The following is a 20,639-nucleotide window of genomic DNA, read 5'->3' as shown; positions in this document are numbered from 1 at the left end:
CGATTATTTATCGATCGGAATCGCTCCTGAATTAATCGATAAGGAGTTAAGAAAAAACACAATCGCAGCTCGCAAACGGTCGAGGGACATTCTAGCCGCAATTAAGGCAGATCGTGCCCGAAGGATCGTATTTTATCGGTGTCCAAATTAGCTCGATTCCCGAATTAAGATATATCATCGCTCTAAATTAATTTCAGAGTTATCAATTCGAAATCGCAAATACTTTTTTTCAACTTATCTTTTGGCGAATGAAATCCCAAGTTTTAGTCGTCCCTGGCGGAAATCTACAGTTTTTCGTGTTAAACATCGCATTGGAGAGCGCGAAGGGAAAACACAAAGACGAAAGACTGTGACAAGAATGGGCCAAGGCACGAAGAAACAAAATGCCGAAATAAGCAAATGCGAGGTTACACGAGTGCTCATTACCAATTTCATTCAATCTTTAATTACCAGTAAGACTTTCTCATATTTTTTCTTCATATTTAAGCACGTTTGTCTCAATTGCCAATAAAGCGAACCCTTCAAAATTTGATACGCGCGTGTCAATCGACAACGCATTTAAACTGTGAGTAAATTTCAAGGCTTTCTCGAGAAAATCCTTTCGTGGATGAACTAGTTTGAAAGTTGGTCCGAGCGGTTCAGCGCGATGCCGAGCCATTTTTCAACGCTCCTCGAGAGTATCCGAGTCGAAAATTCAATGACTCAGAAACCGAGGAGCGAATATGTGTCGAATGTGTGACTCAGATTGTCGGAAAGTCGGGAACGTACTCGTTAAATTAATCGTTCTCGATCTAACGAGTGTGTGCTCAACATTCTTTCCTGGCGCGAGTATCGTGTTCACGGATCGATATGAACAATGGCGTATCTTACGTCGCGGGTGTGCGCGAGCTCCGCGTCGAACGGCTAGCCGAATGTGTACCGCAGCGAAGGAGATTTAATCGGGTGTTTTTAATCTCCGGCAATTACGTCGATCTTTTTCTCTCGGTTGGATACGAAAATCATAATATTGTTTGAATAATCGATCGGGAGCTGTGAGCCGGGGGGTTTGTACGAGGAATCGATGCTCCGCGGATGCTCAACTTTTTTCAAGGCTGCCAAGTTCTTCGATCCACAGTGCCAATCGGCATTCCGTTCGCACGTCAAGTTTCTTCGAAGATTGACAAAACTTTTACTCGAATAATGCGATAAGATCGAGAGCGATTCGGTGCAGGCATGAATCGCGCTTTTCATCTGCCTTGTTAATTGAGTCGGACGCCAAGTGGATTTTCTCGCACGCGATCCCGCCTCCTCGAGATCGCGCAGTTTTCGTATTCTATCGCGCGAGAATTTCGGCCTTTCGAGCCGCCAAAATTGTGCAGCGAAAGAATCGTTGAATCGGCTCGGGCCAGCCGCTCGCACTTTTCGAGCCGGTGGACCCTCCGCATCCTCGCACGTTTCTCGTATGCGTGCGCGTTATTCCGTTTACGAGGATGCAAAATCAACGGAGCTAAAGCTGGCACACTCGAGTCTCCGCGGCAAAACCCTCCCGCGCGTACCGCGACGCGTTCCCCTCCGACAAGTCGTCTCAGGTTCGCATGGTGGAGGCAACTTTCAGCGTGGCGCACTATATAAGTGAACGCGACTTAACGGGGGGCCCAACATAAAACCCCGTGCGTGTCGTCTCCGTACCTCCTGCCTCTGTGTCTCGTGCCAAACTCACTTTTGTTTTTCCCTCAAATTGTTTCGAGCTTTCCAACACCGACTTGTCAACCTCCATTTTCCCAGGTAAGAATATCTCTCGATAAGTTCAAATCCATCGTTTCAGTCGACTGCGAATCCAGCTTCGCGATCGATTTTATTAGCGACCGATTTCAAAGATTTTCCCCGATTCTTTGTCCAGTACTTTTTCATTTACATTTTTTAATCTTTTTCTATCGACATTGATTGAGCGAGTGATTCAAACGACTCGTTGGGTTTTATGAAACGACGATTCAATGTTTTTCTGTTGACATCGACTCAGGAAGAGACCAAACAACTCGTTATTTCATAAACCAAAAATCTCATCGAATTTTGCATTTAAATTGCAAGAAAAGGGAGAGAAAACCCATCAAATGTCATCCTTCTATTTTGCTTTTTTTTCAAATTGATAATTTTTTGTTTAATTTAGAAAAAAAAGCAAAATTAAAGGGTCAAATTTGACGGGTTTTCAATCGGATAGATTTTTTGTTTTTTATTTAGAAGCAAAAGCAAAATTAAAGAATAAAATTTGATCGGTTTTCCTTCCTTTTTTCTTCCAATTCGAGTAAACAGAAAAAAAAATAATATTTGTGAGTAAAACTGGGTTGTTTGAGTCTCTTCCTCGGTAAACGTCAGTAGGAAAAACATTGAAATAAATCAAACAAAAATTCGAATTCTTGTATAAATGACTTTTTTGTTTAATGTTTGTTTCCACAAGCATCGTTTATGATTAACGAAGATGCTAATTTCGATGAAGAAATGCGAGTCCTGTGGCGCGTCGATCTAACGAATCGAGGGCGTAATCGCGTCGGTAAACCGGAGAAAAGAAATGGTCTCGATGATCGAGTGACTCACGTCGTCTTGACGTATTTTTTCGTAAGCTTACAACGCTGAAAATGGCGCAGTTACAGTTACGAATATGAAAGTACGAAATTGGTGGTTGTAAAGTCGCGTTATAACGTGTTGGCCTCATTTGCATTAAAATTCAATTCCGCGTTGGTGCAACGCGGGCGGCAGGGCTGCCGAGGTAGTTTGCGGTTCCTCGATAAAACTTGAGTTCTCGCATCTCGCTCGGTTGCATATTGTGACCGGTCCCGAGTTATGTATTAGCGATATTACCGGTTAAAGAATTCTACACGACGCTGCGGACACACACGATTTTCATAAGCAAAAAATATTCTGTGTGCGATCGCGGCGGCACTGATAACCGGTTCCTCGCCCGAGGTATCGCTCACCGAGTCCTCAATCTCGCACACAACATTGTAGATTCTCCACACATACGTATAACTCAATCTATCGATCGTTACGAGCGAGAATATCCTGTATATTAATTCGGTTACGCGATATGCCTCGTGCCGTATCGGTTTTCCGGATGACTTAAGGGGGAGTATCGGTGCGAGGGGCTGAAAAATGAGGCATTTTTTGGGAATTTTTGTTTCAAACGTCTCGATGAAATGATTTGAAATTTGGTGTATTCGTTATCGCAGCGATGAAGTATGCGAGGATTTTTTATTTTTAGTACGTTTTATTAGGCAGCGCTCGAAAAATGGCGACTCAAAAAAAAACACCGACGGTTGACAGCACGAGTGCCACAGCAGGCGTGAAATTATAACAGTACAGGCATCGCAGCATCGTAGGAAAGTTGGAAATTTTGATTAGAAGAAAAACGGCGGGCACTTAAAGAAAGAGTGGAATTTTACACAAAAATTTTGCAGTCAATTGTTAATAAGAAAGAGAAGTAAAGAGGTTAGAATAAAACTCTGCGATGCGACGACAGCGGTGAGTTATCTGAAGAGAATCCTTCCTGAATGAAGTCGATTCGACGAAATTTGACAGTCCTGTCAACCTTGTCAGAAACGTGCATGGTTTCGAGAAAAACGCGTTTTGAGTTTTGAGATGAAACTGAACGATGTTACTTGAATTTAAATACAAAGCAAGTTCTTAAAGATGAGTCTGCTGTCGATTTTTTTTCGAATACTTCAATCCTTCGGAAGAAACGAGAAAACTCGATCCCCCCCCAGAAATCCTCCCTCCGTTTCTTTGCGCCGTAAATTTGCAACGGTCGGAAGCGAAGGCCCGAGGCAGCGAGTGCTCGAGAAACGGGGACCTCGGAGAGGCAAAGTGGCATCGACAGTCCCTCGTTCGTTGCCCCAAACATCGAAATTCGTCTCCCTCCTATCGCGAGCTCGCGAGAACCCGAAAGGAAAGAATCTCGTACGAAACGACGTCGAAAAACGGCGACTCCCTCGGTCCCCAGGGGTCCTCGGAACCTCGCTCTTCCACTCGCCAAGTGCAATGCGACTCGGAGAAATTACGTCAGCGCTTTTCCAACGCGAGAATCGGTCCGCTCCGTTGCACGGGAGCGCGGACCTCCAAATTCTTCGCAGAGAGACAGAGACAGAGAAACGGAGGGAAAGAGGGAGAATTAGATAGTGAGCTATTCGACCTGGTATTTCTAGCGTGCTCGGTATAATTGTCCTGTCAAAGTTGTCCGATCGCATCGAGCAGGTTGCCTGCTCGCGATCGGAGCGCGAAAGCAGGATTCTGAGCAGGCGAGGGGCGTTTTCCCAGCACTCAAAAACCTCGAATCGCGGCAGATATGGCCCTCTCGAGACCGCAGGCCGGAGCCCCGGGGCTGCACGACGGAGCGCACCACCGCGAACGCGGACAGCGAGCTTGACGCGGAGCTGTCCCGGCAGCGAGCAACCAGCTGGACCAGTTCGCTCATTCCCCAGATATTATATAACGACACTTTCTTTGAAAATGCTGGCAGCGCTCGAGAGCTCGAGGCTGACGAAAAGACCGAGATTTCGTGGGGCCCTTCGATCATTTCGACGGACGGTTCAAGCTCTTTTGAATCTTCGGTTCCCCGCTCCCCGACACAGAAAACTCGAGGCTTGGCGAACGAGTTTTTTCAGTTCTCGAGGGGCCTGGAGCACGAGGAAACACGAAATCATCGATCGAGGTGAACGACCGTACTTGCTCGATTCTTCGGTCTCTCCCGATTGCTTAATCGTGCGGAATTCGTTGAAAGTGCCGAACGATACATGCTCGCTGCGTTTATGCTCGATCGCTCGTCCACTCTTTCGCCACGTACCTCGACACCCTTTTGCATTGAATTTATGTGGGCGGGAAAAGAGTTTTCCTCTGAACGAAGTCTTCGTGAGAGTTTGAGGGGGAAAATCGCTTTTGGCTCAACAGAAAACGAAAACGAGAACGAAACTGAGCTTTCGGTGGATTTCGCGGATTCACTCGAATCCGGATTTTTGCAGAATCGGCGGAGCCGACTTTTTCATTGAGGAACTCCGATTAATCGGCGCGGAGGAAATTCGGATTTGTCGACGCGTTTCATCGCTGCAGTCACGTCGAGTCGCATAAACAAATGAACTTTATTTTTCTCGTTTTATTCCGAACGAGGCGAGTCGCGTTTACGAGTCTCGCTGACCGGGAGACAAATTTTCTCGAACCCCGGATCGCAGGCTCGAATGAGAAATTATCGACCGTCGAATCGACGAGCGCGAGCTCAGACTTCTACGGTCTTTCCAAACCTCGAAAACGGTTAACGGTTGAAGGGAAGAAAAATCGTCTGTTTGCCCCGAGTCCTCGCTGGCCCCTCCGGCAGCGGAATTTTTCAACGACGGAATCCATTCTCCGGCTTTTCTTCCAGCAAAATACTCAAAAAAAATCCATTTTCTAATTTTTCGTCATTCGGACAAAATAATTCCAACTTTTTCGTATGCGAAAACAGCCGAACCCAACCCTCGTTTTGGGCACTCTCAAAATGCCGAAAAATCCCGACAAATTTCATTGATAACGAATATTTTAATCTAGAAATCGACAAAATATTAAAATTCATTGCACAAGTTCAGTCGATTGGACGGGAAAGAAAGGATTCGAAATTCGAAACGATCAAATACCAAATTGAATGGGATTTTGAGCCCAATTAAATAAGTTGAATAAATAACTGAAAATAAGATTGAAATTGCTGCTAAAAACGAGGAAAAACGTGTCGTGAAACCCCAAAGACGGTTTGACTCACGATCTTTGAAAGAATTCATAAAGAATGATAAGAAAGATTCATCGTCATCGATTCAGCAGGTATTTATTGAAAAACAGGCAAACTTTTGTCGAGTGGACAGAATGATAAACGTAGAAAAAAAATGTATGAATACAGGGAGAATGTATGACGCTGAAGTTTCCAACGTTGGAGTCCAACGAAATGATCGAAAAAAACTCTCCAATAATTCCAGTAATTCTCCTATTTTGTTCCCTGCCAAATTTGCATTTCGTAGTTTTTCAAGCTGCACCAACGATTCGTGAAATAAAAAATTGGCGAATTACAAACGTTTTTTTCGTTCATTTCGTTGGACTCCAACGTTGGAAACTTCAGCGTCGTGGAGAATGTGAGAAGGTTCGAATGGCTGTGGGGCTCCGATACAGATAAATTTGAAACGCGCTCTCGTTCACGCAGCAGCCGGAGCGGAGTAGCAGCAGCGAGTAATACGAGCGAGCGAAGTGCCCCACTCACTTTCACTCTCGTCGCGCGTTCTCCGTCGAGTTCGGCCCGTTTGGTTAAGCCGATGAAACGGGCGAGTACCGCACGAGCTCGCGTTATTTTTTCCCTCTTACGAGCAGCCAGCCTACATATTTTCTTTCACCCGATCGATTCTCGTTAATGATCGTCGTCGACACCGCATGCTCTCCTCTCTCGCGTATGCAACTGCCGAACCTCGTTTACGGACATAACGCATGGGCGGGCACGCGCGACTTCGCATACTAATTCAACGGCCGAGCCAACTCGCCTGCTTCCAGTCGAACTCGACTACGTTTTACTCCGCTGCCTCCGCGGGAATGCAAATTTTCTTGTATTCACAAGCTTTCCCCAAAAATACGACTCGCGACAGTTCCGCAATCACTTTTTCTTCGGTCGCGTGAAGCATTTTTTAAAATAATGCACAATTTTCAATCCCATTCCCAAAAGTCGATGCGATGCTTCTCGCTCGAACGATGTTTCGGTCCGGTGTCTCCGGAATCCCAGATTTTCCCCCGTTCATCGATGTTGACGAGAAAAAACCATTTTTACTTCCTCGATCGCTCAACTATCCACTGGAAATTCATATTTTTCTCATAATCCGAATTATTTCATTTTCCTAATATTCAATATATAGAAAAAACATCAAAAATTTGATTAAAAGTTGCATCAAATCTCGATAATAAACTAAAACCGAAAAGCAACATTTTTCTAAAAGAAAAGCTTACAAAAAATGACACTCGACACGCGAAGATAAATGATCGTCGACTACAACGCGAAGCGCCATAAATTCAGCAGTCGAGTGGAAATTTATTAGTGAAAATCGGAGACGGCTCGGTCGGACGAAGCTTCCGAGCATCAGCTGATTCCCTCGTACTATTGACTCACTGCCGCACACTCGCTACCGCGCGAAGCTCGTGGATGCACGTTCGTGTGCAACTCGTGTCTTGAATAGGTTAGAATAGCGTCGGGAGAACGATGACCCACGCGAGAACTCGCATAACCTCTGCAATGCATCAACACCTCAATGTTACGGAGATTTATATGTATATGTGCCTGTTTATTATGCGTTCATAGAGATACGCATTACGAGGAACATCGTTCCTCGTTCGAGTCTCAGATCTGACGTAATTCGCCTCGTCTATGCTTGACGTTCGTTCAACGCGTATGATGTATCACGGTGGTTGTTATTATGAGCCTATTACAGTGAGCTGCGAGATCGAACTTTGACCTTTTTCACAAAACACTTTAGAGTTTGTTGTCACACGAACGAATGTTTAATGCGAGTCGCATATCGGAACGTGAACTGCGAGTGAAGAAATTTGCTGACTCGAGACTAAAGTTCGGGCTCGATCGTCGAGTGGTGGGGAAAAAATTGAATTCGTTGATTCAACGATGTTTCCGTTGGAGAGAAGAACATTCTTTGGGCCCAAAAGTTGGTTAGTTTCGTAAAAATATTTTGCGTCCGCGCGCGAACTTGGAAATGAATTCTTTTGTCGTTTAAAAGTTTTCTCTTTTTTGTGGAGGATTTGGACAAATTGATATTTCGATGGGGATTTGAATGGAAAGTGTTTTGGGAAAAAAAATTACGGGGGTTTTCTTCGACATTCGGCTTTGTTGGAGTTGCTATTGAGATATTTCGTAACACGCAGAGACCACCGAAACGTATTATTGGCCTTTCTAGGTTATAAAGCAAACGAAAATGCGAGGCGCGTGTCTCGTAAGCCCACCGGGAGATTATAGAAAGTGACGCTGACTTTCCACAGTGGCGTGTGTACAGTAGTGTACACGTCATTTGAGCCGATGTAGACTTGGGTTGTGCGAGCGACGAGGAGGTTTAGCAACAGGTGTCTTTTACCAATTTTGTTGAGGCTGCTGTAATTGGCTCAAACTGTGACGAATTTAGATGATTTCGTGTTGAGAGTTTCGCTTTATCCTAAAATGGGATAAATAATTAAAGCAATTGCTGAGAAGAACGATTAGGGAATAGATAAACGAGCGAAATGGCCCGATGGAAATCGAAAAACTCTTCGTAGCGTCGTTGTAACCTCAAGATTTCTCGTTCGAAGAAACCATTTTTTCGCACAAAATGGCGGAGCGAACTTTCGAGAAGAGTTACCAACGATTTTCATATTTCAATCGCACACATGACTCGAAGTAATAGCCTTTCATCACGTTCTAGGTCAACGATGACCGAGCTCTTCTCGTGTCCATTCTCGTGGCGAAAAGATAAATAAAAAACAATCATATTTTCCGCTCAAACTTCGCGCCTCGATATTTCACAGCCTCGTTAGCTCTTCCACGAGAAGAGAAAACAACGCGCGCGTTGCGCTTTTTGCATGAACACGCATCCGCGACTGTCGAAGCAAAGCTCGTTAAAATGGCCTCGGAAATCTCATCGGTGCTGTGAAATGTTAGAAATGAATTTCGACCCGCTCGTAGCGCACCGCCTCCTTTCGGCGAGTATTTCAAACGGAACTTCTCTGTACTGCCGCTAGAGTGAACACAGCGCGTTATTATTACGGAAAGAAAAATGCGAAACGAGGAGCACACACGCGGTTATGAAAAAAAGCGTTAGAGAGCTTGACCCACTGACACACTCGAGTGAAAAATGAGGCTGCTGGGAAAAAAAATACTTGTAAAAAGTTTCCAAGACGTAAACTTTATCGCGTTACAAAGAGAGCAAATCGATCGTAAAATCGTTAGCGGATATAATTTCATGAAAATAAACGAAGACTTTTTGTTTTCCGACACTCGTCGTTCACCGGCGTCTTTCCAGAGTTGTTCAATTGTGTAATTACGGCGAGTGGAGAAGGGCAGAGAAAATCATAGAGTCATTAAAGTAAACGTTCGACGATTTTGCGAGGGTTGAACTGATCCAATAATTCCGTTGATAATGCCAAAGCGAAATGAGAGAAAGGAGGGAATAAATGAGTTTCGAAGACGCCATTTTTCGATGTTTTATTTTGCCTTGATTTCAATGGTTCTAGAAAATCGTGAACGATTCATAATTCATACAAATCCCAGCACAATTACATAAATGTAAATTATCATTTGTCGGGGCGGAAAATATGTTGAAAAAATATTTTATCACAGATTACGATGACAAACTACGTCAAATCGAGCGCTAACGTTGTCGACAATGTTATTAATTGTACGAGCTCGCGTTCACGTGCCAAACTGCTTACGAATTATTTCACTGATACGAACCGACCCGTTCCTGTTTCAGGTAACAGGAGTAAATAAAACAATGACAGAGCGATAAAAGTACTGGGGAAAGTAAGAATTTCTCTATGTACATAAAACAGATGCACAAACGCACACGATTGCTTTCATTGCCGTGATTGCGAGCGCGCAAGCGCGATCTAAGTATAAAATCGATAAAAACGCCGAACAATATTCGAAAGAGCACCCTGCTTGCCCACGTGAACACATTCGAACGTGCAAATAGAAACGCACACAGCGGTCGCTTGAGCTGAGAAAGTGAAATATGGTATTTTGCAGCTTTTCTCTTTTTTTTTTTTATTTGACGTTAATCCACTTTACGAGAGCGGCTTGCTCGCACTGAGAAAACGATTTGCATGAATGAGTCGCGAGAAACTTGGATGAGTGAGAATCCATGCTCATATATTTATGGAGATATCTCTATATCGGAGGTTCCTCATCCATAAGGATTTGCACTCGCGCTCGGTCATTCACTCGTACTGCATTTTTATTCGAATTTTTATTGTTTTATTATTTTTGTAATTCTATATCATTCACGGCGCCTTTTACATTTGAGTGAGAGGCGGCGTTATTGCATTTTGTAACTATATGGATATTTTATTGTGCTCGTAATAACCGTGCCAGTGATCGAGATATTTTATTTTTCCTTTTCTTACTCATGTCTCTCGGCGCACAGACTCGAGGTCGTTGTATCCGCGCAGGGGAAAGTTATAATGACCTCGGCCGTACCGAGACAGCAAATTAATCGAATCGGATCCCGACAGCTTTTCGGAATGTTTTTCAACAATTTTAATGAAACTACGATTGGGATTTCGAGTTGAAAGAAAATTTTAATTACGAAACTTTTGCAATTGGGTACGAAAGTTCGAAATTCGTTCTTTTTCCATTTCAAATACTGACATTTCTGTATAAACCACAATTTTTTTATTTCTTCTACAATCAGATTTTCAGGAATTTTCTTTTCCTTTCGTTACACAAGCGAACTTTGAATGTTTATCAAAATTGTCAAGTTTTTCTGATGCTTTTGATGTTGAAATTGAAATCAAGAAAAAATATTCCATTTTCACGTTCAGAGGTTATAGGATCGCGTCGAACACGTTAAACCGAAAGATTCACGGTGCAGTCTCACGTGAATTACAAAATGAGTAGTTTGCGAATTGGATTTAAACAAGAATTTGTTTGTCACTTACAGAGAAATGTACAGACTGGGTCTGGTCTTGTGGGTGGCGAGCGTCGCTGCCCAGAGTCCTTACGATTCGCTCGAAGGCAGATCCAGTTATCCCGGAAAACCAACGAGTTTGAGCCCGCTCTACACTCCCGGCCTCGGGGCAGCGTCACACGCTTACAGAGACAACAGTTACGAAGACAATGCGGTAACACCAACTCCGGCCCCTCAACCGCTTTACAGAACTGTCAACCCCGGCCAGCAGGTACGAGGAAAACAATCGAATAAAAGCACCCGAGATTTCCTAACAGTTAGATAGTGCGCGGGGAACATGCTTTACCAAACTAATATGAAGACACTTTTTATTATTAATTGAAAGAAAGAAATAAAAGTCGTTACACCACTTTCCATGTTTCGTGTTGACATCACTAACATAACTGACCTTACTGACCGTCAAATTAGGGGCTTCGGAATCTTTTTGGAAGCTCAGGACTAGGAACAAAGACCAAGAAATGGCGGGAAGGGGGGGGGAGTGACAAAGTGGCGACGCCTAGCTGAAAACAAAAGAAATAAAAACGTAAAAAGTGCGTCCGCAAAGTTTTTTTCATTCTTTTGTCAAAATTTTGAGGGTTTTTAACGTCTTTCGTAAATTATAAATTCGTACAGTATTTAGTGTGAGCAGATTTTTTCGTTTTACGAATAAGAAAGCAGTTTTATTGAGACTCGAAGAAAATTTTCATTTTTGACGAGCACAACCGACTGGCAACTCGGGAAGGGCCGTAGTTTTGATATTTACGAATGAAACATTTATTAACAGCTCTATCGTGGAAAATCTCAGAACTATCAAAACCAACAAGCGATCAGAGTCGGCGGTGGAGGTCAGCGTGGTGGACCACAATCTCGCTTCCCAGAAAACTCTCCGGTAATTGATTCGTCGATCGAAAAGTCGAAAGGCTTTAATTTTTGTTCAGTTCTGATTTGATAACTGAGGAAAATTTAATGTTATTAGGAAGCCGAAGAACTCGTCGAGGAGGAGAAGGACGAGCCTGATCGTCTGACCCTTCTCTTGCCTCAGAGCAAATTCGACTGTGTCAACAAACAAACCGGATATTATGCTGACGAAGACTTGAATTGCGAAGTTTTCCACTATTGCCACGAAAACGCAAAACACTCTTGGATCTGCCCGGAAGGATTCACTTTCCATCAGGTACGGCAAAAGCGTTTTCCGAATATTTTTTATAGCGTAATTATTCACAGGGACAGCAGATTTAAAAAAATATATTTTCAATTTAGACCATAATTTTGGTTGAAATATTCGAATTTTGTGAAATTCTATCCGAAAGTATTTGCCATTGAACTTTGAAAGCACGAAGAAAGTGATTTTTCCTTCGCGTCAATTAGATTTATTAACGCGTTCCCATGATTTTCTCACAGGTCCATCTTATTTGCATGCCACCGAGCGGTGACATAAGTTGCAAGAAGAGTTCACAGTACCACTTCGTAAACGAATATCTGTACAAGCCACTGAACCAACAAGAGGCCGATAACAAACCGAACGTAACTCTCAGATATAGCGAGAGATATTTCCCAGCTGATATTTACACCGACGAGCGTGACGCTGGAGATTATCATGGAAGCGCCCAACAACAATCTTCCCAGCGTCGTCCACTTCCGCAGGTATTTTTCCATTTTTTCTGCATTGATTTTATTTTTTTATTTTTTATTATTGTATCAAGGAACGTTTCATTTATTATTAAAAATTTCAATAACATTTGCGTCTCGTAAAAAATCAGCAGGTATTTCTGGGACAGCAATCGACCACGATAAATAGTTTGCCGACTGCAGCGCGCGCCCACCAGCCACAGCCACTCCCGCAGTACCGTTTGCCGGTAAACCAAGTATTTCGCAGTCCCGAGGAAGTGAATATCCCTCTCCAACAGCGACGACCGCAGCTCCAGCAGCAGCAGCAACACATTCTTAGAAGATTCCCTCAAGTACGACCCGAGGAAGAGGACTATGAATAAAAAATTCAAAACAAACGAGAAACAAAAAAATTTGAAGGTTAAACAGGGGACGCTCCGTGATGCCAATTGACACGAAGCACTCTACGTAAATTCAACGTATCGAACGCCGTTACTCGGCGGACACAGGATACGCGGAAAATCGAAGATGAAGAATCGAGATTTAAATTGTAAATAAAATATGGTCGGTGATAAATAATAATCGATAAGTGATGTATGTAACTTGTTTTTTTTTTTTATAATTGAAAAAGAGAAAAATACGAAATTCTCACCTTTATTCGCCACCAGTCGATTTGATGTCAATTGTTTTTATTATTATTTTATACGTACAATTGTACCCGTAATGCAGATAGGCCTACTTGTATTTTATTTATTATCGTCAATGTAAAAATATTGGCGAAAAATAAAGTTTATACGAACTATGAATGTCGTTGACTCTTATTATACTTCGTGTATAACCATTTTGTGGGTTTTCGGATCGGTTTGGATTTCAACTACTAATGAAAATATGAGTACGTTCGTATACGTTTGACGATATTTTTCGTTCATTTTCGAGGACAAGATTTCGATTTTTTGAGCTCCATAACAAAACTTGCGACTCGAGGAATTTCGTTGTCCGACACTTTTTTCTCTTCGATAACAGGCTTTTTTGCACTACTCTTTTCTCGATAATCCGAACGCACGTACAATTTGTCTTTGTAATAACAAAATGGTAGACTGTCGTAACTGTGCAAAGTTTGTGCTGACGATTGAGAAACTCGATCGGTCGCTGTATACTGGTCCGGAGGAAAGAAATTTACTGCTGAAGACACGAAAGGCAAAGTTGGCTCTTCATTCGCACAATTGAGCCTCGGAACCTTCGCCCGAATCGAAAAATGTTGACGCATTAGTTCCGATACAGGCTCGTTCAAGCGAATTCTGTTAAATTTATTGAAAACTCTAATAAAATATTTGTTTTTACTTCTGGCTCGAGGAAAATGGGTCGCCATAAATTTCCATTGTGATCGAGAACTTCGACGACTTGAAATAGTTTCGGGTCATCGTCACTTCTATTCGGAATCTCGCGATCCGCTTCCGGCTCGTTCATAACCTCACTTTCTTCGATGTTTTCGGGCGCTTCGATCACCAATTTTTGCAAAGCTGCTATTTGTTGCTGAACGGAACAGATTACCGAATTTATTCGTTTTTACTAGCTTTTATAATTGAGCAGAAAAACTTTTGATTGAAGCTCACTTCGAAACACTGACGCATCGCTTGCATCTCGGACCTGCAACGCATTCTCTCAGTACATACGATAATCGCGATGTCCGAAATTTTTTGAGCCTGATATTGATAGTGTTGCGCATTTAGTTCTTCGGCTTTTTTCAACTGATGAAAACGAAGTCGTGCGTCGTCTATTTTACGCTCGTGTCTAAACGATCATTCGAAATAATAAATTCATTGTCGAAAAATATAAAAAAGAAAAAAGTTACCCTAAATGATTGTGAACATTTTTTTTATCGTATTCGTACCTCATAATTGCATTGAAATCCGCTACCATATTGTCTCTCTGAGCTTGAAACGCCAATTGAAATTCGTCGTTTAATAAAGACACTACGTTACCGACTTCGTCTCTCAGTTTTTTCATCATCTCCAACTCAACTGTGCATCGCTCACGAAGAATTGCTTTTTGCGTTTCTTTCCATGATTTTTCGGCTGCTTTTTCAAGAGCCACCTGTTTTTCGATGACTTTTTAATCGTTGTGGGAATGCTCGATTTTTTAAAATCAATATCGATTTATGCTGGGAAGCTCGTATGTTTGTCGACCTTTAGTTTCTTTTGGAACTCGTCGTTCAGACGCTGAATTTTCTTCTCATATTCGTTTCGAGTTTCCTCGACGCTCAATTCGATATCTCGACGTTTTTCCGCTTCAAACATTTTCCGTATTTCTTTCATCTCCTCTTCTAATTTCTGCCTGATTTTGCTTTCTGTATCTTGTTCAAATTTCAAAGCTGCATGTTCGCCTATCTCTGATATAATTACATTGCGATTTAAGATTGACAGGTTATGTTTACCGACACTTTCGATAATTTTTTCGTGGGATAATGGAGAACACTCTGCTATAATTTTATTAAATGAATGGTTGTTCCAATCAAATTGTAAATCGATGCATTGAAGTTTGAGAGTAATGAAGGGAAACCTAAAATTCCTTGATGAGTACATGCTTTCGTGTACTTGTCCGACAAAGGAGGCTTGAAGGCCACCTTTCCGACGAGACGATCGCTCGGTGATATCCATAGTTCTTTGTCAACAGGCCCTTTCAGCGGTGGGGTAACCCCCAAAAGTGTCCTCGTCGTTTCGTTACTGTAATCATTGAAAATCTGGGCAAGCGATGGACCCAGATAAGATAATATTTCAGCTTGTGCAGGCACATCGTTTGCGATCAAATGCTCGAGTCTACGGAATTTTGGCGAGGTACGATCTAACGGAAAAGGGATATGCAAAGTTTGAATAACGCTATTTTCAGTCCGCGTCCCCTTGATATAATAGCCACAAAATCGTTTATATGCAGAAACAGCATGGAATCGTCGCAGGATTTATAAAAATTATTTCTATTCCCTTTACCATACAATCTGATCGATACACTTACACATTGCAGATCAACTCCGACGAATATTCTTGGATAAATTGATTACGACGGGTGAACCCAAATAAATTTAATAACGATGAATTTAATAACGGTTAATACACTGCATCACCTGTGGTAAAGAATGCGAGAATTTTGTTAACAAAAGATATCCTGGGATAAAGTGAGTCATTGAGAATACGCAGAGAAACTTGCTTTTATCTCATGACGAATTAAACAATATTACTGCGCTTAAATACTGTAATTCTCCGAACCGAAAAACAAATATTATGGTGATATTGCAAACTTCAAAATTGATTTGAATTTTTTTTTCAGCAAACGCCTACCACCCCATCTCTGAAGCATCAACAGCAACAAGAAGCGACTGGCGGCGCCACTGTCGCAGCGACTGTGGCGTCTCCATGTCGAACTATTTGCCTCTTCCCTATGTTTTTGTCTAACGGACTAACGGTTTTTCGCAGCTGATTTTCGCGCCAAATGAGAGGAATGTTCTTCCTCACCTGTTTGTTGTAAACTCATTTATAAAAACCTTGGAATTTTTAAGTACATTGCTGTTCAAACTTTATCGTTTATTCTGATTGAGTCGTGTTAGTTATACTTTTGTCGCGTTGAAAAGTGTATTTTCTCCGCGACTCGTCGTCTTTCGACAAGTCTAGGATCTTCAGCGACGATAACATGAAACCGGGAGGCTCTACGCAAGTTTCTGCCGCCAAAACCGCCGTTCCAGAGGTTAGTAAACGATTCTTTTCTCGTCAGAGACAGACCTTTTATTCTTATCGATGTTTTCTTCTTTATTTTGAATGAGAGGTTTAATTTTTTTCATTGCATTTTTTCCGTGCACATTTGCTGTTTTCGAGCGAGAGAATACGATATTGTTTTCAAACAAACTCGTCCTACGAAAAGGTCAAACGAGTCGCGTAAAATAATAAAGTATCAAGCCAGTTGTTTGTAAGTTTTCCAACAACTTATTCAAAAAAACTGGGTCTAATTAATGTCCGTTTTGTTCTTTCTTGTATTCGTACAGGGCATTTTTTTCCACCTTTTGTTTTTCTTGCATCAGTTTGAATCATTTCGAATAATTTCATTGAATTTCTGTACAAATTTGATAAGCTCACAAAAAAAACTAATTTATGGCATCTCATATAGGATAAAATCAGGAAGTCTCTGCACACTTTACAACCAGCGGCAACAGACAAGGAGAACCTTGTCGGCGGCGGCAGAGTCCTTCGTTCCACACTGCCAGGAAAAGGGAGCATCAAGGAGTAAGTATATTTTTTTGAAACTAGAAGTCCTACGAAACTGGTCTTTCTCAGTCTCCAATGTTGAGTTATTATAAAATATTTCCTAGCAGAACCTTGAAGGTAAGTTTGTGTGCAAAAAAAACCTCAAGTGTTTCAAGTAAAATTTGAGTTCAAATTGAAACATCGGAGAAAACAAATGTTTCTTACTGATGTATTAAGACATTTTTTGTCAAATATACTGTTCAGGTTTGTGAAGGGACATTCGAAACCGATGCTTGAATTTTTCCAAGCCTCAGCATCCTTTATATTCTTACAATTCAAAAATTATGTTATATAAATTTAAGTATCTAACAAAATTATTCAATTACAGTGAGATGGCCGATAAGACAAAGACTGAAACTCAGAAGCGGAAAAAGGTGGCCTTCAGGGACAAAGGAGTACAAACAACACGGGGAGAAAAAATAAAGATCGAAGTTGAAGACCTGACCTCCGACGGTAGGAATTCAATAAATATTTTCTTGATTTCGTATTGATTTTCAGTATTAAACAAAATTTTGCATTGAAAAAAAAATATATTTTTCAAAAAATTTTTTTTCCGAACATACAACAAATTACAAAGCTTTTTATCAACAGACTTGACAATTTTGATAATTTTATGCTTCAACAGCCGGTCCTAGCGAACAATACTGGGAAGTGTTAGCTGAGAGGCGACGAATAGCGCTAGAAGACGCGCTAGACGAGAACAGGGAGTTGACTGAGAGGGTCGCGAGGCTGGAAGAGGAGAAGCGTGCGTACAAAGAGATGTTGGATGAGACGAGAGCCCTTGTGGAAGTTTTGCAGGTTCGTTGTATTTTCAAATATTCATATTAACCAAAAAAGAAACAAGAAACTCTCATCTCTGCATTATCTCTGTTATGTAACAAACCTATTGGATGTTTCAGGAAATGATTGGCGAAGACCGGAGTGACATCAACAATTCTTTGGAGGACAGCGTTCTTTAGCGGAATTGATCTCTCTTCCCGGACCGTGTGCCTGCATAGATAGCCCAATCGTATCATTTTCTTTTCTTTTTTTTTACAAATAAAATTCTCCATCAATTCTCATATAGTATCTAAACGTAAAAAATAAGATACATGACTGACACAGATTCGTGTTTAAACATATGATAATAGTCGTAAATACCACGTCAATTACTATTCACTATTGCGAGCTTGGTGAGTTCCTGGAACGAAGTAAATCTGTTTTTACTTTGTTCGTTTTTTGTATTATTTTTTAACTAAATACCTGAGCGTCGAAGCACCGTACGTCAACGAACACTGCGATGAACGATAGTGTTAGTTAACAGTGTTATTTCTGTATTTGATTTTTGGTATCGAGAGAGCTCACAGTCCACTATTCAATCAAAGTAATATAAACACATCACTTTGCACCTCTGTAATCTAATAAGCGAATAGTAATTATTCCAACCGTTCACTGGAAACTTCAACGACGTTCCTACACGTTTTTTCTTTCTCTTCAATATATTTTAAATAACAGTAAAATAAATATTTTATCGACAGCCCAGTGTGATTAGTATCGCTTCAACAATTAAACAAAATAATATGAAAAAAAACTCTTTGTCATACACATTGCGAATATTCTTCCCGCCAAACCTTCGTAACAAAACAAAAATAACTAACAATCGCAACCACGAACGAGGTACGCATAAACGATGAGCAGCAACGCGATTTCTTTTTCTTTAATACACAACTCAATAGATTTAAACTCTTTTTCTTTTTTAAGCAGAACGGAGTTTGACACGTTGACGATCGAGGTGCCAAACCACGAGTTTTGCTCTCCCAGCCGCTAATCCTCGTCCTTGAAACGACGGTATATCGACTGGACGTAAGTGAAGACGCACTTCCAATCCGGGCGACGCATCACTACCATATCCTCGACGTCGAGCAACGGCGCGATACCCGCGATTTCGCTGAAATTCATCAGTATTTTCGTTCTCATTGTGGAAGTCAATTTTATTGAATTTTTCGTTTGCTCGTGCCGTAGCTCAACAATACTAAAATGATTGTTTCGGATCGTCAGTGAATTTGAAATAATTATTTTAAATATTCCTGTAAACTAACAAATTTGAATGAACTTCAATGTTTGAGAATTTGAAGTTTGACTGATGAAATGTAATTTTTTTTCACTTCATATTTCGCCTTAATTCAAATGATCAGAATTGGAAATCCCCAACTCGAAAATATCGATTTGGTTAGATAAAATATGCGCAAACAAAATCAACGTTCATTCGAGATTGATTCTACAATGATTGATAACGAGGCCAATGAGAATTAGAGAACAAGGGATCGACCAACTTACTCGGCTTTCGTGAACGCCAGATGAAAATTTTTTCTACGATCCTCTGGCCGCAGACTGTGATAGTCGAAAGCATCGGGCCTGAAGTGATGAAGCAGAGCACAAAATGCTAATCCGTTGCTCCAGCTCGTCGAGAAATTATCCAACTGAACGTTCTGAAATAATGAAGCTTCGTCTTTGAACTGCTAAATACAGCCCCATCTCATAAATTACGAACGTGAATTGAAAAAAGGATTTTTTTCTCTTCTGGATTGTACCTCGTATTCTTTGGTCTTTGATCTGCACCACGACAGTAGACGCTCTTTTATCTGCACCGCGTTGTTTTGGACAACAGGATCGGTGAACTTGAACAAAACATCTTTGCCAGGTGATTTTGGAGTACTGTGACAAATAGAAAAATTCAAAAATATCAATTATTCAAGCCCTTTAACAGCATTTTATACACTTTCATCGTCCCACGTATTTGCAGTTTTTATTTCTGGAACTACTTTTCGTGGAACATTCTCATTTTCATTTTGTACAAACATTTCGCATTTTTGTACAATTTTAATGAGTTTCAAAAATTTTCCAGAAAGTGTTCTACGAGAAGCTCGGATTCGTAACGAAAGTAGAAGAACTTACCTCGGTGATATGGGGGCACTGTTTTGTCGATCGAGTTGGCGAAATTTGGCGAAAGGTGACAACGGCTTCTTGACGGCTGAAAGTATGAGATTATCGTTGGAGTGAGACTGTTAAATAGCATCAATTATGCGCAGCTACGAATTCTCTTCATATCAATAATCAAATGTAATTAGAAGAAAAAAAAAAAATAACGGAATTCTCAAAGGGTGTGTGGACCCATGCAAATAGTCAGGCACGCCTCTGTTATAATTCTACGTACTAATTTAGTTTTAATTTGTAAAGTAAATATGCGAGATCGGGCGCTAGGAAATGTGTGCCGTGTTGTGCGTGTTTCCCCAAGGAACACAAAAATCCTTTTGCTTATTTTTTCTCACTTTCCTCATCTCGCTGAAAAAGAGAGAGAGAGAGAGAGAGAGAGAGAGAGACAGCGAAATCCGGAAAATAATAAATTTTCATTGTCACGCGTCCGTTTTCCCAGGCTAGTTAAAAAAAGGACCAATGTAAAAATGCGAATAGATGGAAGGTCTTGAAAGGAGGTGAACGCAAGGGTCAAAGCGTAATGGCTTGTCAAGGGGACGAGTGACCCTCGGTGATCCAGAAATGAACCCCCAAAAAAGGCGTTTTCCAAAACTACTACATTTTAACTTACAAAATAATGACCAAACCGAATAAATTTGAATCCATTGAATTTCCAATCGAAATGGCACGATCCCCTGTGTAAAGTAGTCAAACAAATGCATCGAGTATACTCTTTTGGCTGTTATGAGTAAAACAAAATCGCAAATTCTCAAAAAAAAGGTCTCACACAAATTGTTAGAAGTCACGTACTCAGTTTCTCTTCTACATAATGCACCGTAGGTCTATTTCGTTCTAAGGAACAATAAGAAAAACCAAAAATCTCGAAACTCTCGTTTGATGTGAGTATTATTATGCAGCGTTTTATTATTATGGATTATTACTTTTGGTTTTAAAAACAAATGTTTGGGATATTTGCGAGCAAATGTCGTGTTCAACTGTTTTTATAAGTATTTTTTTGTTTTTAAAAATTTTTTTATTTTAATTTTTTCACTCGATGAAATAATCTAGTATAAACGATAAAAAAAACTCACTGCTTTATCGGAGCCGCCTCGAGCGCATA

At 41.1% G+C, this 20,639-nt stretch overlaps 4 protein-coding genes across 6 annotated transcripts; 2 read left to right on the top strand and 2 right to left on the bottom strand.

The window, feature by feature from the left end:
- The first annotated feature begins 1,610 nt into the window (after nucleotides 1-1,610).
- LOC122414541 (uncharacterized) lies at nucleotides 1,611-13,084 on the top strand. Of its 3 annotated transcripts, none has more exons than XM_043425916.1 (6): nucleotides 1,611-1,764; nucleotides 10,665-10,902; nucleotides 11,476-11,559; nucleotides 11,647-11,844; nucleotides 12,072-12,314; nucleotides 12,431-13,084. In XM_043425916.1, the coding sequence occupies exons 2-6, from the start codon at nucleotides 10,669-10,671 to the stop codon at nucleotides 12,659-12,661; spliced, it is 990 nt and encodes a 329-aa protein (XP_043281851.1). In that variant the 5' UTR covers nucleotides 1,611-1,764; nucleotides 10,665-10,668; the 3' UTR covers nucleotides 12,662-13,084. The 3 variants fall into 3 exon arrangements, with proteins under 3 accessions (XP_043281851.1, XP_043281848.1, XP_043281849.1); XM_043425913.1 differs by having other exon boundaries at nucleotides 11,455-11,559; XM_043425914.1 differs by lacking the exon at nucleotides 1,611-1,764 and adding an exon at nucleotides 7,555-7,686 and having other exon boundaries at nucleotides 11,455-11,559.
- Nucleotides 12,872-15,693, bottom strand: LOC122415246 (uncharacterized). The gene is made up of 8 exons (XM_043427231.1): nucleotides 15,288-15,693; nucleotides 14,759-15,119; nucleotides 14,713-14,717; nucleotides 14,497-14,667; nucleotides 14,170-14,386; nucleotides 13,892-14,069; nucleotides 13,620-13,811; nucleotides 12,872-13,515 (listed from the first exon to the last, which is right to left on the bottom strand). Exons 1-8 carry the CDS (start codon nucleotides 15,289-15,291, stop codon nucleotides 13,204-13,206), a joined length of 1,440 nt encoding a protein of 479 aa, XP_043283166.1. The 5' UTR covers nucleotides 15,292-15,693; the 3' UTR covers nucleotides 12,872-13,203.
- Nucleotides 15,694-15,750: 57 nt separating this feature from the next.
- On the top strand, nucleotides 15,751-18,083 carry geminin (geminin DNA replication inhibitor). Its single transcript, XM_043425918.1, has 5 exons — nucleotides 15,751-16,013; nucleotides 16,431-16,546; nucleotides 16,896-17,020; nucleotides 17,193-17,365; nucleotides 17,467-18,083. The coding sequence occupies exons 1-5, from the start codon at nucleotides 15,960-15,962 to the stop codon at nucleotides 17,524-17,526; spliced, it is 528 nt and encodes a 175-aa protein (XP_043281853.1). The 5' UTR covers nucleotides 15,751-15,959; the 3' UTR covers nucleotides 17,527-18,083.
- LOC122414542 (smoothelin-like protein 2) lies at nucleotides 17,354-20,565 on the bottom strand. The gene is made up of 5 exons (XM_043425917.1): nucleotides 20,151-20,565; nucleotides 19,502-19,577; nucleotides 19,138-19,261; nucleotides 18,884-19,035; nucleotides 17,354-18,494 (listed from the first exon to the last, which is right to left on the bottom strand). The coding sequence occupies exons 1-5, from the start codon at nucleotides 20,239-20,241 to the stop codon at nucleotides 18,371-18,373; spliced, it is 567 nt and encodes a 188-aa protein (XP_043281852.1). The 5' UTR covers nucleotides 20,242-20,565; the 3' UTR covers nucleotides 17,354-18,370.
- Between the last annotated feature and the right edge of the window lie 74 nt (nucleotides 20,566-20,639).

Source organism: Venturia canescens, chromosome 8, assembly GCF_019457755.1.
Source record: "Venturia canescens isolate UGA chromosome 8, ASM1945775v1, whole genome shotgun sequence".
Taxonomy (NCBI): Eukaryota; Metazoa; Arthropoda; class Insecta; order Hymenoptera; family Ichneumonidae; genus Venturia; species Venturia canescens.
This window is presented reverse-complemented; position numbering and strand designations above follow the sequence as displayed.

Bases quoted from the DNA above. Each gene is read 5' to 3' on its own strand.
- geminin (XM_043425918.1), top strand. From the start codon at position 15,960: ATGAAACCGGGAGGCTCTACGCAAGTTTCTGCCGCCAAAACCGCCGTT. The intron at 16,014-16,430 runs GTTAGTAAACGA...CATCTCATATAG, and splicing joins CCAAAACCGCCGTTCCAGAG to GATAAAATCAGGAAGTCTCT. The intron at 17,366-17,466 runs GTTCGTTGTATT...TGGATGTTTCAG, and splicing joins CCCTTGTGGAAGTTTTGCAG to GAAATGATTGGCGAAGACCG.
- LOC122414542 (XM_043425917.1), bottom strand. From the start codon at position 20,241: ATGCATTTGTTTGACTACTTTACACAGGGGATCGTGCCATTTCGATTG. The intron at 19,578-20,150 runs GTAAGTTAAAAT...TCATACTTTCAG, and splicing joins TTCGGTTTGGTCATTATTTT to CCGTCAAGAAGCCGTTGTCA. The intron at 18,495-18,883 runs GTAAGTTGGTCG...GATGAATTTCAG, and splicing joins CTGGCGTTCACGAAAGCCGA to CGAAATCGCGGGTATCGCGC.
- LOC122415246 (XM_043427231.1), bottom strand. The intron at 13,812-13,891 runs GTGAGCTTCAAT...TGTTCCGTTCAG, and splicing joins CGATGCGTCAGTGTTTCGAA to CAACAAATAGCAGCTTTGCA. The intron at 13,516-13,619 runs GTAAAAACAAAT...ATTCGGGCGAAG, and splicing joins CCATTTTCCTCGAGCCAGAA to GTTCCGAGGCTCAATTGTGC.
- LOC122414541 (XM_043425913.1), top strand. From the start codon at position 10,669: ATGTACAGACTGGGTCTGGTCTTGTGGGTGGCGAGCGTCGCTGCCCAG. The intron at 10,903-11,454 runs GTACGAGGAAAA...ATTTATTAACAG, and splicing joins CTGTCAACCCCGGCCAGCAG to CTCTATCGTGGAAAATCTCA. The intron at 11,560-11,646 runs GTAATTGATTCG...TAATGTTATTAG, and splicing joins GCTTCCCAGAAAACTCTCCG to GAAGCCGAAGAACTCGTCGA.